Source organism: Eptatretus burgeri, chromosome 10 (genome assembly GCF_056783735.1).
Source record: "Eptatretus burgeri isolate ZD-2024b chromosome 10, Ebu_testis_v1, whole genome shotgun sequence".
Lineage (NCBI taxonomy): Eukaryota > Metazoa > Chordata > Myxini > Myxiniformes > Myxinidae > Eptatretus > Eptatretus burgeri.
Window position 1 is genome coordinate 101,184,658 of NC_140970.1, and position 17,500 is coordinate 101,202,157.

Genomic DNA, 17,500 nt, shown 5'->3' on the forward strand with positions numbered 1-17,500 from the left:
AACTTGCTGGACACATTGGGTGTGTGCCGAGGAAGAAATGATTCAGTTTTGGTGAAAATTCAGATCCAGATCAGGATCTGGTAATTTTTAAGTGATTCGTCACCATTGAGATATGAGGCTAAACTCTATATATATATATATATATATATATATATATATATATATATATATATATGGTGAATTCGCGCCCGCCGGCGTACGATCGGCCACGTGACTCGAATCGCGGCACGTCGCCCACCGGACGGACAATTCAGTCGTGACCCTCCGGGAACTATCGCCCGGAGCCAGTCACGGGTGGGCCTTTCGACCTCACCACGATCGTGTCAATCGGCCACCCACGTAGGATAGGGTTGTTCGCCATACTCGACCCACCTAAGTACCCGCGCAGATGGTAAACCGGGCGATCGTACCTCGCCGCAGGTTGACTCCGGACACGAACCTCTTAAGCGGTCCGTTCCGTGCTATCGGGATAACCGAGCGGTGTTATCGTCGGCCTCGACGGTTCCGATTAATTATCGGGCGTATTAAGCCCACTACGAACCCTTTACGTGAAGCAAGATGGAGATTCAAACGAAGGAAAGGACGCAGCGAAACGGGGAACAATTCAACATAATGCACATTTATTACCCCGCCCACGAAAATCACACATATACAGTCAAACAGTCAGAATGCACATATATCAATTTAAAACAAAAACAACAATGCAGAGCTACGACCAAATACGCGAACACACGGCAACACTAATACAGTTTTACTTCACAGACGGCGCCGACACACATTTACTCAAAAGCAAAGGAAAGAAGCCACCCTCATTGGCAAGGGGGCAGACGGGCCCGTAGGCCAATGTGTGCGCGGGACCTGAAGGAGCGGTCAGGTCCGCGAGACCGGGTGGGTCCTACCCACGTCCTTGTGACGAGCCGCAAATGTGGCTGCCCGGCGGTGCCCCGACTTCGTGCTCCTTCACAGGTTTCGTTGGCATCGCTTGGAGTGGGGTGGGAACGGGGCCCCCTTTTTGCACTATCTCAGCGCGGGGGAAAGGGGGAAATTGTTGATGCCCTTGGGGAGGAGAATGGCTGGCTGGCTTGGGTCCCGCTACGAGCGATCCCACCACGACCTCGTCGCCGACCGCCGTCTTCCCTGCCTCGGACCCGAGCTCCTTGGCCTCCTCCCACAATTCTCCTCAGCCGACTGCAGAAACCACCTTGACGCCTTCGCCTCCCGACTCCACTCCGCTCTCCAACCCGACTTGACTGCCAAAACTCTCTGCCTCTGCCAGAACTGACTCTTCAAAACTCTCTTTTTCTGCCACAATTCGCCTTGCGCTCGGCGCTTTATAGGCCGGCAGGAGAACCCATATGCAAATTTCCGGATCAGGATGAGCTCGGGGGCAGAGCCACGCTCGCCCATTGGATGGAGGAAAAGGGGCGTGAACCTCCCCTGATCCTAGAATTTGCATATTTCGATTTCACACGGACGTGCCTGGAGGCGGGGCCAAGCCGCTCCGCGCTTGCTGATTGGACGGATCAGAAGTAGGCGTGCAGCATTCTTGATCCGAATTTTCCCTCGGAGAGGCCGCTATTTGCACTCGCGACTCGGTGCATTTCGCTGAACGAGCCCAGGACAGCCCGACGCTCAGTGTTCACAGGTGATGCGGGAATGGCCGTAGAAGGAGAGAGGTGAGGGTGGTGGAGGGTTTTTGGTGGTGGTTTGATGGTTATGGCGGTTGATTCAAAATAAAGATAGAACAGAAAAACACCTAACTCAAAGCGTCGCAGCCCGAATGAATCACAAAAATTCCCTCTAAACAACGGGTTTGGGGCTAACTCCACATGTACTCAAGAGATATCTCACCTGCGGGACCTAAATGGTGGTTTGCGAATTTCCACAGCCGTAGCACTACCCCCTCCCCTTTTTACAGACTCGTCCCGAGTCGTCAAATTCTCGTGTGCCATCATGTGTAGTTCTCCCCTCGTACGTTTTACCTACGGATCCCTGAGTGCGACATTCATGGTATTCGTGTCCCCAAAATAAATAACCTGAGGGCTGAGTAACTAACGAAACAAACCCACTCACTCAGACGACTTATATAAAATTGCCGGAGCGAGACAGACATGCCGGAGGCGCACTCATCTGTACAGTACATCTTGACCTTAACTTAAATTTTTACACTAAACCATGGCCCAGGATCAATGGACTCTGCAAAAAGAAAGCAGTTAGCAGGGAACCAGGCTTCTCGCTTGCAGTCTCTGGCTCATGCAATGCAGGTGGCAGGGAACGTGGTCGGCTGCTCACATGCAGTCCTAGGCCTCCCCCTTTTAAATTGAACCCAGTGAACAACGGCGCATGGGCTGCGCAAATGCAGTCTCCTTGTGCGGCTGCCTACAGGGCAGTCCCTGCAACACGCGTGATGATCTGACTCGGCAAACAACGTTGTACGGGCCGCCAATGCGGTCCCGTGATGCGGCTGCCTACAGGGCAGTCCCTGCAGTACGCGCGATGTTCTGACGCAGCAAACAACGTTGCATGGGCCACCAATGCGGTCCCGTAATGTGGCTGCCTACAGGGCAGTCCCTGCAGTACGCGCGACGATCTGACGCAGCAAACAACGTTGCACGGGCCGCCAATGCGGTCCCGTGATGCGGCTGCCTACAGGGCAGTCCCTGCAGCTTGCAAACTGTTGCGACGATGATCCTGGCGCATATGGCAATGAACAAGAAGGGGAAAAGCAAAATAGAACGCGGGCTGGTGAACATGGGCAGTGGGCATGGCATGGCAAAGGCAGCAGGCAAACACAGCCTGCAGAACCAGGCCGCTGCAGGCAAATGCAGCCGGCAGACAAACTGGCCGGCACAGGCCTTGAAGTAACCGCAGCTGCAGACGATCCGGCCGGCACAGGCCTTGCAGCAAAACAACAGCTGCCGATGAAGTGGGCCGGCCTTTGCCTTGCAGTGGAGGAAGTGCGGTGGTGCTGGCCACTCGGAAGGTGGGCTCGGACCTACCCTACGGTCTCCCTCCCAACCTATCGCCTTTGCCTGTCACTGTCCATACCCACTCCCTTAATTTGTCAAAACCCAATTTAGCCCCAATTAATTTTTTTTTCTATACCTCCCACTATAATTCGTCCCCTAACCCCATTTACTGTCCTTGTTCGGCTAACCTATCTCGTCACCGAGCCTACTCCCAACCCCTACGTTCTCTTCCCGGAGGGGAATGAGGGAGAGCTAGTGTCCTGTGTCGAGGCCCAACGAAGCCTCAGGATGGCCTCCCCAGACTTCAGCGATCTATAACACAAAGTGGGTCCAGCGACCCACAACGAGAGCGAGGGGATGGATGGTGCGGAGGGGTACATCTCCTAATCTACCCTAACCATTATCTCTTAAACTACCCCGGGGCTTTCAACAAGCGCCTCGCGCTTAAACTATTGGTTCTAACAACCCAGATTCCCGTCGCCTGTGTTGGTGTCTTCACAATTTGGGGCCTCGCCCCCCAATTTTCTTTCCGTGCCCTCACACGGTCTCATGGCTAGGACGCGTGGCTCCCCTTGGCAGGCACGACCCTCTGCCGATTCTCCAGCTATGGCACCCCCGGGCACTACACTGCCTCCGAGCCTACCAGCTCCCTAAACACCGGGGAGTGCCCCCCATGGCAACTCCCCTGAAACGCTCACGTGGCAGGCTGGCTTCCCCAGCCCCTTTCCGAGGGTCACCCGTGCCCACAACACTGCCCACGCGGCTAACGGTGCCCCGGGCCCCCGCATCATGCGGGTGCACCCGTGCCCACTACGCTATTCCGGCCCCCCATGAGCCCTTGGCCTACTACGGCCGACTAGCCTGGTGCCCGGGGTACCCACTCAGCGATACTCACCTTTTGCAGCCACGCTTCCAGCCCGTCAACAAGGCTCCTGCACCCCTCCAAATGGGTATCGAGCCTATACTCCCACCAACAGCAAAACGACTTCCTTTTGTCAATTTAACTAACCCAGCGAACTCACTTTACAATGACCCCGGGGTCCCTTGGGCGGGAGTCACTCCTCCCCCCAATCACTCATCGCACCATGCATTCCACATTCGCTCCAAAGACACAGACCCGCTGGCCTCACTCACTCATTATGTCACAACACAACTCACCAACTCTTCAACACACACACCGCTGATCTCTGCCATCCTGCTCACTACATCCCCTAACTACCTCGTGCTCCCACGTCGTCCCTTACACTACAGCGCGTTCCTTTTAACACTACGTAACTAAGCTACGTCCCCTCTACACATTCACTGTCTGTCACTGTCCCCAAATCCTTATTTGCAGGGGGGATCCCATCCCTCCCGACTGGGCTCGTGAACTCGTTGCAAGGCTCTGCGAGCCTTGCGCCTCTGCGGGAGCGGCTGTTCCAGCACCGACTCCTACGGCAAGACATATCCATGAGGGCGTAAGGTCGCCCTTGTAAGGTCTCAGGCGGTCCGCGTGGACGATCCGGGGAAGGGCCCGTGGTCCCATTTTCATTTTTAGGCCCACGTCACTGATTTGCGCCAGGACGACCCCCGGGCCCTGCCAAGGTGAGGTCAGCTTCGGGCATCTACCCTTCCTCCGCCGGGGGTTAAAGAACCAAATCTTCGCCCCCGGTGGGTATTTGCTCACCTGGCTCCAGTGGTCGTACCTGCGCTTCATCTTTATGCCCGCCTGTTGGAGCTGGTGTCGTGCGAAGGCATGGACCTTCTCCATGCCTTCCTCCAACCGACGGGCATAGCCCTCCCCCGGGGGTCTATCAAGCCGCTCAGGCGTCGGACCGCACAATAAATCGACGGGGCTTCTCAGCTCCCGTCCATATATCAACAGCGCCGGACTACACGCGGTAGACCCGTGCTGGGACACGCGATAGGCCACCAGGAGGTACGGGAGATGTTCGTGGTGGTGAAGAGGGCCAACTGTTGGACCAGGGTCCTGTTGAACCTCTCCACCATGCCATCAGACTGTGGTCTCAGGGGCGTTGTCCGTGTCTTTTGAATTTCCATGAGCCTGCACACCTCTTTTAGTAATTCGCTCTCAAAATTTCGTACCTCGTCCGTGTGCAGCTCCTGCGGAATCCCATACCGGCATGTAAATCCTTCTACGAAGGCCTTTGCCACGACCCCTGCTTCCTGGTTGGGGAGGGCAAAGGCCTCCGGCCATTTGGTGAAATAGTCCATAATTACGAGGATGTACTCATTACCCTGGCGAGTGGGGGGCAGTGGTCCCAAAATGTCCATGGCCACTCGCTCAAGGGGGGCCCCAACCTGATGTAGTTGGAGTGGGGCCCTCATCCTCTGTGGTGGTCCCTTTTTCGCAGTACAGGCGTCGCATGCTCGACACCAGTTCTGTACATCGCGCCCCATGTTAACCAAATAGAACCGCTGGCGGACCCGAGATTTTGTTTTGGTCCTGCCCAAATGGCCGCCAGCGCGGGTACCGTGCACCTGTATCAAGATTTGGGTCTTAAACCCATCAGGGACTATCACCAGCCAAGAAGTTTGTTCGGAAGGAATCTCCACCCACTTGCGATATAAGATGTTGTCCCTCATTTCTAGGGTCCTCCACTGAGCCCAGTATGCCTTTGTTCGCGCTCCGAATGGGGCGATCTCCTCCCCACTGGGCCTCCTGTTTTCCTGGACCCATTTGTACACTGGCCCTATTACGGGGTCTTCCTGCTGGGCCATGCTCCATGCCAATCCACCAAATTTCTTTCCCGCGGTTATTGGCAAAGTTGGGCCGACCACCCAGGCCGCACGGACTGGGAGTTTTGAGGAGGTGTCTGCCAATTGGTCCCTCTCCTCATGTCTCGTGCAATATCTGCAGTTTTCTCCCAGACAGGGGCGTCGAGAGAGCGCATCGGCATTCTCATGAGCGTTACCAGCTCTATGGACCACACTGAAATCGTACTGCTGCAACTTTTCTAACCACCTTGCAATCTGGCCTTCCGGTTCCTTGAACCGTAAGAGCCATTGTAAGGAGGAATGGTCAGTTCGAACCAAAAATTTCCTCCCGTACAAGTACGGGTGGAAATGGCTCACGGCAGACAGCATAGCCAATAGCTCCTTGCGAGTTACGCAATAATTTAGTTCGGGCCTACTCATGGCCCGACTGTAATACGCGATCACTCTTTCCACGCCCCCCTGTGTCTGAGACAAGACTGCTCCCAATCCTTCCTGGCTTGCATCTGTGTCCAGGGTATACATCCCGTCATCGGTGGGGTACGCTAAAACGGGTGTGGATGTCAAACACCCCTTTAATTTGAGGAAGGCCTCCTGGCACTCCCCTGTCCAATTAAATCTCAACCCCTTCTCCGTCGACCGGTGAAGGGGCCTGGCTATCTCCGCAAAGTTTGCCACGAAGCGCCGGTCGTAGGAGCAAAGTCCCAAAAAGCCCCGTACCTGTTTGACAGTTGTAGGTACGGGCCACTCCTCTACCGCTGTAATTTTTCCAGGGTTGGTCTTCACCCCCTCGCGGCCTATCACGTGTCCGAGATAGGCCACCTCTGTCGCGAACAAAGTGCATTTCTCCGGGCTCAACTTTAGCATTGCCTGCCTGAGGCGCCCAAACACCTGGTTCAAATTGGCTATCTCCTGGGTGAATGTTTTAGCATGTACCAGGATGTCATCCAGATACACCAGGCATGACTGCCACAGCATGCCGCCTAGTACACACTCCATCAGTCTCTCAAAGGTGGCGGGGGCATTACACAAACCGAATGGCATCACAGTGAACTGATACAGTCCCTTCCCTGTGGAAAATGCCGTTTTCTCCTTCCCCGTCTTATCCATCTCCACCTGCCAATACCCACTCTTGAGGTCCAAAGTTGAGAACCATTTAGAGCCTGCAATGGTGTCGAGGGTATCGTCAATTCTAGGCAGGGGATAGGAGTCTTTGAGTGTCACGTTGTTCAGCTGGCGATAGTCCATGCAGAAACGCGTGGTCCCATCCTTCTTTTTGACCAGCACAACCGGTGACATCCAAGGAGTTCCCGAGGGCTCAATGACACCTGCATTGAGCATCTTTTCAACCTGTTCGTCAGCCTCCTCTCTTTTGCTCCATGGGAGCCTTACAGCAGGCTGACGGACAGGCCGGGCCCCATCGGTGTGGATCTGATGTTGCACCAGGCCCGTACGTCCAATATCCTTGGGTGACAAGGATAAGATCCCCATGTGTCGGTCGACCAGTTTGTATAAGGCCTCCCACTGGGCATCCTCCAAATCTACACGACTCCGATTTACCATCTCGCAAATGGGACCGGGCCAATTCCTAATCAAGTCTGGAGACTCCCTCTGGGGCCGGTCTGGCTCGACGTTATCGTCCCTCAGCTCTGCGACCTCTTTTACTGGGGTGCAATCTGCCACCTTCGTGCCCTTCCTGATAGTGCGTGGTTCCGTGCTAACATTTATCACCCGAACGGGCACTATTGGCCCGTTGGTACTTACCAGGGTGCGGCCCACGACTAAACCCGGGGTTGATGGCCCTACCGGTAGTTCCGCCAGGCCGCAGGAGCCCTGCCATGTTGGGTGTGCTCGCCACCGGGCCGGGACCACCGCCTCGGCCCCCGGGGGAATGACCACGGAGTCAGGAGCCTCCAGCTCCACCCTCTCATCCGTGCTCACGCCCCCTCACGGCAACTCCTCACCACCCAACCGCATGACCCCCGGCCCAAGTCGATCTTACAACCACTGGCCGTTAGCACATCCAACCCTATTAGACATGGGTCGCACACCTTCGCCACCCAAACCTCTATCCTTGTTTTCACGGTGCAAAATTTAAATGACACGAAACCACGTCCTATGATGGGGGCGGTTGCCCCGGTAGCTAGCTGCAAACTATGGTTTTGCAGACGGTGGATCTCATCCCAACCTTCTACACTCGAATCAAGGACCACAGGGCTGATGATCGTGGCGCTTGCTCCTGTGTCCACAACGGCGTCTACCCCTACGCCGGCAACTTTGCACCGAATTGTTAAGCTACCATTGCCAATTTGGCCACAATTGATGACCTGTTGCAGTTCTGAGGGCTCTTCTCCGTCCGAGTCTGCCGAACACGGCCCTACATGTTCGGCACTTCTTAGTTTCCCGGGGACTGGTGGGGGGGGTGATGGTTGGGCCTGGCTATCCCTATTGACCCGGGGCGGAGTTTGTGGTCTGGGGGGCCGTGGCTCTTCCCTTCGCGGGGGCCTTTCTCTGCGCAGGGCGTTGCACTCCCGCTGCAGGTGATCCCTTGCGCCACAATTGTAACACCTCCTCTGGTAAGGTGTTTGCCTCCGGTATGCCGAATTATACCCCCCTCCGGTTAGAATTGGGGGTACCCCCCGATGGCCTCTCTCGCGCCCCCTCGGGGCCCGACCGCTTCGGTCCAGCTCTCGCCAACCGGTTGTCCACCGCCTCCTGGACCATTTTCTCAATGTGTGCCCGGTCGCCCATGGGAGCCGCTCCGGCTTCCATCGCACCGTCGTTCATGGGGCCCACCTGTCAGACTGCCACCGCATGGCACCCAGCCCCTCCCAATGGCGTTCTGGCTGCCTCCCAGCAGGTGGCAGTATCAGCCGCCTTCTGGAGATTGTCCGGGCGCCATACGGTCAGCAATGCTCCGACATCGGTGCCCCCTATCGCTCGGAGAAAATGGTCCAGGGCAATCTCCTCCCGGTACTCCGGCGGCATGTTGGTGTGCGCGATCCCCACCAAGCGGCGAATGTCGTGTGCCAATTCTCCCAGTGGTTCCTGGGAGCGTCGTTTGCGCCCGTTGAGCTGAGCTTTAACAAGCTCGCTCTGCTGGTCCATGCCAAATCATTTTTTTTTAGGGCCGAATGGAGATCCTCCAGGGTCACCCCCTCACTGGGTACCGTGGTCAGGACTTCCAAGGCCGCGCCACGCAGGGCCGCCGTGAGTTGTGCCACACCCTGCGCCTCGTTCCAGCCATTGCCTCTGGCAACACACTGGAACTGGGTTATGTATGCCCTCAAGTCCGTCTTGCCATCGTACGGGGGTAGCGGCACCCTCGGTCCTTTCGAGGTCCCCCCCCTCCAGTTCCCAAGGGACTCCTGGAGGGGTGTACCTCCCCAGTCCCAACGGTGCCTCACTCCCGCAGGGTCCGAGCCATTTTCCCGTGGAATTTACCACCCCTGTCTGTGTCTGTCCATGCCCTGCGTCATCCCGCTTACTCCCCCAAGCCATTGGACTCGCACTCTGCACACCCACCGGAACAGTCATACTGGGTACCCCCCTTAGGCCAAAAGACCCCACGGCCTCTACCCTCCCAAAGCTTGGCATGCTCACCCCCGCATCGGGCAAGCCTCCTCCTCCGCCCTGTGACACCGGCACCACCTGAGCACGATCCGCCTCGAGGGAGTATATCCTCTCCCCCTGTTCCCGAAGGAGGTCACCCTGCCTCACACCGGGTCTCCACACATTCCGTCAGTCTCCTCTCCATTTCCTCTATTTTCCCCTTTATTACTTCGTTTACTTCCTCCCCTATCGTCTCTAACGATAGCTCCCCGACTTTCTCTCTTATTTGCTCCACTTCCCCTTGTACCTGTGTCACCATCTTATTTGTCTTGGATATTTTCTCCCCCGTTGTCCTAAACTGCTCTTCCGTCTCGCCCCGGTGTTTTTCTATCCGTTCCCCCAGTTCCTCTGTCTTTTCTCCGGCTTTCCGCTCCATTTCATTAATTACCTCCTCATGTCTTTTTCTACATTCCTCCCCCACGACCTTTAATCCTTTCTGTGTCTCCGCTTTTACCTCCTTTCGCAGGTTTTCAACTCTGTCTGTCTTTTCTCACAGTCCTCCTTCACGGCTCACAATCCCTCCTTTATTTTCCCTTGTTCTCTTTATAATTCCCCTATCGCCGTCGTGTTCTTCCCTATTTCCTCCTTTATTTGGTCTTGTCCCTTTTTTACTTCTCCCAGTCCTTTTCCTACTTTGTCTGTCTTTCCCACCACCGTCTTATTTCGTTTGCCCTTTCTTGTTTGCTCTCTTCCATTGCGACCCCCACTCCTTTTACTTTCTCTTTTAACCCGGTCGCCTCCGCTCGTATCGTGTCGACTTCCTTTTTCATTTCGGTTTTTAGTTCGTCCAAGCTTCCTTTTAGGCTTATTCCCATGTTCTGCGTCTCACCCCGCAGCTCTTTCATTTCTTCCTTCATTCCGTTCTTCACCTGTTGTAAATTCGCATTCATTTGATTATTCATCCAGCACACATTTGTTTTTATTTCATTCATGCTTGTTTCCATCTGCTTGTTCACTCCATCTATTTTGCTTCCCATTTGTTGCATCTCCCCCCTCATTGCTTGTGTGATCATTTCCATCGTTTGTGTGATGACTAATGGCGAAAGCAGGACCGATCCGCCACCATCGGTCTCGGTTTCACTGGAAGCATATATATATATATATATATATATATATATATATATATATATATATATATATATATATATATATATTTCTTCTTCTTCTTCTTTCGGCTGCTTCCGTTAGGGGTTGCCACAGCGGATCATCCGTATGATCCGCATCGTGATTTGGCACATGTTTTACGCCGGACACCCTTCCTGACGCAACCCTGGTCGCCTCTTACGACACAGGGATATGGTACACCTATTTTAACCGGGGTATACACCGGCCCAGTATACTGGTACTCATTTCACCGACCTCGGAAGGATGACAGGCTGAGTCAACCCCCTGGTGTATTAATTCAGTGGCCCAACGGGGCTTGAACTCAGGACCTTTTGGATCCCAAGCCGCTGCCCTAACCACTTCGCCAACACCAGGCTTTAGTATATATATATATATATATATATATATATATATATATATATATATATATATATATATATATATATATATATATATATATATATATATATATATATATATATATATATATATATATATATAACCGGGCGTAGTGGAGTGCGCCTGTAATCCGGCTACTCGGAGGCTTGGGTTGGAGGATCGCTTGAGGACGGGAGCCCTGCACTGGGCCGCGCTATGAGAGGGTGTAGGGCAGCCTGGAATCATGGTGAAACCCAATTCTTATCCCTGTGTCGTAAGAGGCGACCAGGGTTGCGTCAGGAAGGGCATCCGGCGTAAAACCTGTGCCAAGTCAGTATGCGGATCATAACGGATGATCCGCTGTGGCGACCCCTAACGGGAGCAGCCGAAAGACGAACAACAACATAAAAAAATATATATATATATATTATTGCTGCAGTTCTGTCATATATATATATATATATATATATATATATATATATATATATATATATATATATATATATATATATATATATATATGACATACGTACGTCCATACATACATATATAATATTGCTGCGGTTCTGGAAACCGCATGCCTCCAAGGCAATGGCATCCATCATACAGTGGTCCCCAGACAGTTATTTCATTAATATACGTACAGTTTGACCTTTCCCTCATGTCTCATGGGTCAAACGGGACGAAGTGCGTTGATCTTCCGAACGAAATGCGTTGATCGTTGAATCATCAGTGATAGCGTACACAGCACTGCATACCAATGAGGCTCTCAAGCATGGACCACGTGCAAACGTCAAAAGCTGATGATTCGCCAATAAGTGATGAAACCGGTCTGGTTGCTGAGGGGAGTGAATAGCATTGGGATTGTCATGTGTTTTTCTTTGTGTGAACGTCTTTATAGTTGTTGAGGAACTCTGGTAAGGGTTCGAAACAGTGCTTATCACTTACCTTGTGTAAGTCTTCTTGGGTTGCTTTATCCAGCTACTTTGGCTCGAGGAGAATGGGAGGGGTCAATTTTATAAATCGACATAATTTAGCACGATGTCTCAAAAAGTTGTGGATAGATTCAGATGAAACTCGGTGGACAGGATGGGTGTATGGCCACGACAAATTGATTCGATTTTGGTGAAGATCGGAATCCGGATCTGGATACAATAATTATTTAATTAATAAATTGATTCTTCACCATTGAGAGATGTGGCCAAAAATGATATCATGCGATACACAGGACGATATTTCAAAAATGGATTGGGCCCAATATGTTCTCGTGATGAAGGTATGCACTCTACTGAGTGCCCTTCTAGTTTATTTATATTTTCATTTACAGATGCTTTCTGAAAGTTCTGTGACTTGTTTTTTTTACTTTATATTTTATTTTATTTTTTTTCCCTGGTGGTACCGGCTTTGATGTCCATTGGCATGCAAAATTTTACCTTTCTACGTCACCCGGAAGGTACCGATATTTAATATCGGTGGTTACAATGAGCTTATACAAATTTCCGTGTTTATCTCAAAAGTGATAAGTTTATTTCTGGCTGCCGTCGATCTTCCTCACCATTTTCTCGAAATCCAGAAACCTAACTCATCCCCCCCCCCCCACTTCCCGTCTTTCCATTGCCCCATGGTTTCCACAATTGTGGTTTTAACTGCCGCAAAATTTTCCAGGAACTGAACCCCCCACGATATTGGAGGGTTAACTGTATTTAATTATGAGTTGTCCTCCGAGAAACTTCAATGCCTGTGCAGTGGTTAGGTTGTGTTGGTTGTTTATGGTTGTTTGGTTGTTGTGTTTGGTTGTTTGCCCTTGTTCTATCCTTTTTATTTTTATTTTTTAATTGATCGTCGAGCAAGGAAGCAGCACATGCCAATTTTAAGTCTTTGATATGATTCGGCCAGGGTCAGGTTCGAACCACCGACCTCCCAGATTCAAAACGGATGCTCTAACCATTCCTCCGCGGAGTTTGGTTAGTTACAGTTCTCTGTGTTTTAAAAGGGGTTTCGTTCAGGTATTAAAATGGCCCTACTTCCCTATTAAGCTTTCCCTCATTCATTCTTTGTCATCCTCCTTTTTACCAAAAGCTTCTGTTTGAAATGACTATTTACAATGTTTTATATCCCTTCACCCTTCCCTTGTTGTCTATCCCACAATACTGATCCACCCTGATCATGATCAGTCCACCCTGATCATGATGCTTGTCTTTGTTTTTCTGAACTTGGGATCCAGGAAAGAAACCCGGTTTGCCACCATTAACTTCTTCATGCCTGTTCCACACACCTTCTCGCATGTCCTGATACTCCTCCCCAACTCCTACTCCTCACCGGTACGTTACAATGTCGACCTCCAACATTCAAGCTCTCCATTTCCAACATCACGGATCTATCCTTGCAGGTTGCTACTGCTGCTTTGGATATTGTGTTTAACAGACTGTTTCCACTCGCGGTATGTCCCCGATTTTCACTGTCTCGATTAAACCTACTCCCAATTGTAAAGAGCGTAATATAATCGATCGTTATAGCTTTTCTCTGATCATCAGTTTGGGTTCTGCCCCATTTGGTCAACTTTGGACATCCCACTGCTTTCTCCCAACAATAGATGGAGGCTCTGTTCAATATGAAGTCATTGTTGGCTCTGAACATGTGTAGGGAATTCAGTACAATCTGGCAGCCCAATTTGCTTGCCAAACCTTTTGCTTGTGGCATTCAAGGCTACTATCATTCCTGGCTTGCAGACTTCTACTCATGCAGTCAGCCATAGCTTTCAGTGGAATCCAGTCATCTCTCAGAGTCGAGGTTCGAGTTCCCTGAGGCAGCATTTTGGGGGCAGTCTTGTTCCTTGACTTGAATTACATCTGATGCATTAGATAACCCTCTTTGCAGATAAATTTAATTTCTACCATATTGTACTCCATCCTTTTGACAGGATGGCAGTAGCTGGTTCCCTCTGCTGACCTGGAAAGGATCTATAATGTGTGTGACAAATGTAATTTGTCATTCAGTCTGGGTAAATCGTGTACCCTTATTTCTACAGAAGGATCATCTGATAAACCCATTTATATTTCACAATCACTTCTGGGTAGTATACACAGTGGTACTCATTGAGTCCCACATTCAAGATTGCCTTCATCAACACCCTTGTGAATAGAGCCTTGGCCATCTTTTCACCCTGCAAGCTTGTCGTGGAAATCGATCTCATCAAAGCCATTCTGCGTGATTATGGCTGCCATGCGCAAGTCATTGTTGTGTGTGAGTATCGCACAAAATTGCCGACTGGGTGAAGGAAGCTATCTTGGGGATCTGAGATGTTTCCAGTTTACATAAACCGTCCTTCAATAAGTAAAATTTCTCATTCGAGCAGTGGTATCATGCTGCTATCAGTCATAACACGGGCGGTATTTACCACACACAAGATGCACCCTCCTATCCAGAAATATGCTTCCGACCACACAATTGAGTAACGCTATGAGCGTCAATGCCGGTGCGATGTCAGGTATGTAGGCCGTATATCCCAAGGATCGGAGGACAAAAAGCAGCATGTTCCAGTGGCGATTTGTAATGCTCAAACCACAGGCTGTGTACAACTAGCTCGCTCCAACAAAAATGGTTGCCAAATTGTCATTCTGCAATTGGACAATTTGCTGAACAATCAATATGTGGAAAACCATCACGCTGATTGGTTTTTGGATCCTGGCTCGAACATTGTGGCACATTTGGACATACTTGAAGCCACATTTTATACACACAATGTCCCATTCTTTGCAAACGTTTCACTTCTTTTGATGCAACTGCAGCATTGTGGGAAGTCTTAGGTTGCCTGTGGCTCACAGCTCTGAAGTGTATTGACGTTGGAAAATCGGTGTCAATAGTGTAATCCCATTAGCTGCCGCATCTGAGTATTATCTTATCTCCGAAACTAGGCAAGCTTTTTGAGTTCTGTTTGCGGGAATCGAACAGGGCATTAGCAGAGATGAATTATCACACATATGATACATCATTATGACGTCATATCAATTTTTATGACGTCATTCCTATTTTTTTGACTTTTTGTTTCACAACCCAGAGTTTTCATCGGATCTTCGTGAAACTTTCCATGTACATGCAGAAAGCCCACGCGCAGGCGGTAACCATCTCCGATTTTGGAACTTCTTCCTTGAAAAAAAGTTGACATAATATTGCCGCTAATGGAAATCGCCTATACCATTATCTCCGAAACTAGGCAAGCTGTTTGAATTTTGTTTGCGGGAATCAAGCCGGGCATTAGCACAGATAATTTATCCCAAGCCTGATACATCACAATGACGTCATATTCGTTTTCATGACGTCATCATTAAGAGGACGAGGATCTTAGCTCATTTGAGCTTGTTTTTCCAGATGAACAGGTACTGTATAATATTCCTTTTTAAAAAAACAACAAAAAAAACCCACTTTGCATTCATTAATATTTTGTAGCAATTAAAGTCTCTTTGGGATTTAATTGCAGCTGTAATTCCTTTTTATTAGGTCATCTCGGTACAGATGACCTAATAAAGCCGGACCAAATGTCCGTCCGTCCGAAGGTCAACAATTTTTCTTTCCGATCTTGATGAAACTTAGTATGTGGGTAAAGGTCGATGAGTGTTGCACAACGATATAACTTTTGTCAGGGTCAAGGTCACGAGGTCACGTAAGTTATAAAAATCGCCATTTTCAAAACCTATCTAGTCTGCCATTCTACAAGATATTCGGCAACTGTTTATTGATTATGATAGTAAAAAATATTATCTTGTATCTAACCGGACAGATTTTTGAATTTCCGTCCCATTTGGCCGCCACGTAACCTGGAAGATGGTCAAAAACACCTCCCAGTACAAAGAAAACTTTTTACTTCCGATCTTGATGAAATTTGGTATGTGGGTAGAGGTCGATGAGTGATACCCAACGACATATGTTTTCCCTGATTCGAGGTCAGGGTCAAGGTCACGAGGTCATGAAAGTTGTGAAAGTCGCCATTTTCAAAACCTATCTTGTCTGTCATTTTAGGAGATATCTGGCAACGGTTCATCGATTATGATAGTAAAAAGCATTATAGAGATGACTGTCACCCCCACACGGGGGTAATTTTCTAAAACTATCTTCTTATTCCTCCTATTTTCCTTTACCTGCAGCTGAGCAGTTCAACATGGGAACACCATCAGTGCAAAGTCCTTATCCCCAGCCCTTTCCAGCAACAACGTACACTTCATATGGATCCGGCCCGTCTTACCCAGCGCCCACTTACCCAATGGCTCCGGTATATCCTTCAGCACCAGGCTTCCCGACTGCTGCCACCTACCCTTCAGTGCAGCCATACCCTCAAGGCCCACTTTACCCCACATACCCAGCAGCACCTCCACCATATGAACCCATGGCAGGTACATCATATTTTATTTATTTATTTTATTTTTGAAGATTTACTTTGTTCTGTTGTTGCTCGTTTTGGTGTTTTAAGATGCATGGGAAACAAAAACTTTGGTAAATATTTGTTGTGAATTTAATATTCAGGGAAACGCTCTTGAAAATGTTGTGATGGTCTTCATCATTTTACTGACTTGTATAAACAATTGTACACCTCCTACACAGAGCGTACATTCATGCACATACAGTGTTTGTTCCCATGGTCCATATGCTGTCCCTTGTCTTCAATGAAACGCTAAGAAACTTCATCGGATTCACTTTAAAGAGCAAACTCAGAATGGCTATCTTTTAGATTTTGTTTTAAGCAGAAAACTTGTCAGTATACCAGGATGTAGTCATAACATTTCATTACACAGTGTTGTCTTGTTTTTTGGGGGGGGGTTTTATTTTTCTTTTTTTTTTTTTTTGTAAATTCTTGTTCTTATTTATTTACTTCTTCATTATTTGTGTAGGGCTACTGTGTCCTGTCCAACATTTGTCATCTTCCACAATATTACACAAATAACTTTAAGGCAGGATAAGGACATTTGGTGCATGGGGACTCCATTGCATCGTCGTATTACTCCAATCCATCAATTTGTCTTGTCAACTCGTCTTCGAACCTGGTTAGGGTCCTGAGTTCAAGCCCCGTTGGCTGCTGAATTTACACCAGTGGGTTGACTCGGCCTGTCATCCTTCTGAGGTCGGCGAAATAAGTACCAGTGTAGCAGCCAAAAGGCTGCACACGAAGGGAAGGGGTATTGACGGATTTATTAAACCTGGTAATGGTGTGGCACAGGCATGATGGCCCGAATAGCCTCCTCCTGCGCATGATTTCCTTGTAATCCTTGTTTTTTTTTTTTTTTTTTTTTTTAACTCCTGGAGGAGTGGGTCGGAGATTAATGGGCCAGGCACATCATTAGGTTGAGATATGATATTGTAATGAAAATGGAATTGGGATTGGTTATATCAAAGTTTGCTTGTTACCCTTGCCAGAGGAGAGGATATTACATTTGTGTCCATTTGTCCGTCTGTCTGTCTGTCTAGAGAATGTGCTAACGTAGACCATAAACACCACCGAGTGGTAACCAGTCATAATTTTTTTTTTTGTACCTCTATAAAGTACCATATATCCAATTTAGAATGTCAGTTCCAATATAAAGTACCGTATGTACTATAAAACCATGCAGTACTGGGTGAGGGCATGCAATCTTTGCTTGTTCTAGTTTGGAGTAAATGTAATCCAAGCCTGCTTGGATCGTGTCTCTCAATCGTTCTTCCCCCCTCCATCCGTTTGTGTTACAATGTGCTCT

General features: G+C 49.6%; 1 protein-coding gene across 3 annotated transcripts in view; it reads left to right on the top strand.

The window, feature by feature from the left end:
• LOC147019293 (protein shisa-4-like) overlaps nt 1-17,500 on the top strand; it is a 64,218-nt gene that overhangs the window by 39,992 nt on the left and 6,726 nt on the right. For all 3 annotated transcript variants that reach the window (XM_085899670.1, XM_085899669.1, XM_085899671.1), the window contains exon 4: nt 15,920-16,165. In XM_085899670.1, the coding sequence (XP_085755796.1) occupies nt 15,920-16,165 (246 nt within the window). The remainder of the gene's footprint in view (nt 1-15,919; nt 16,166-17,500) is intronic.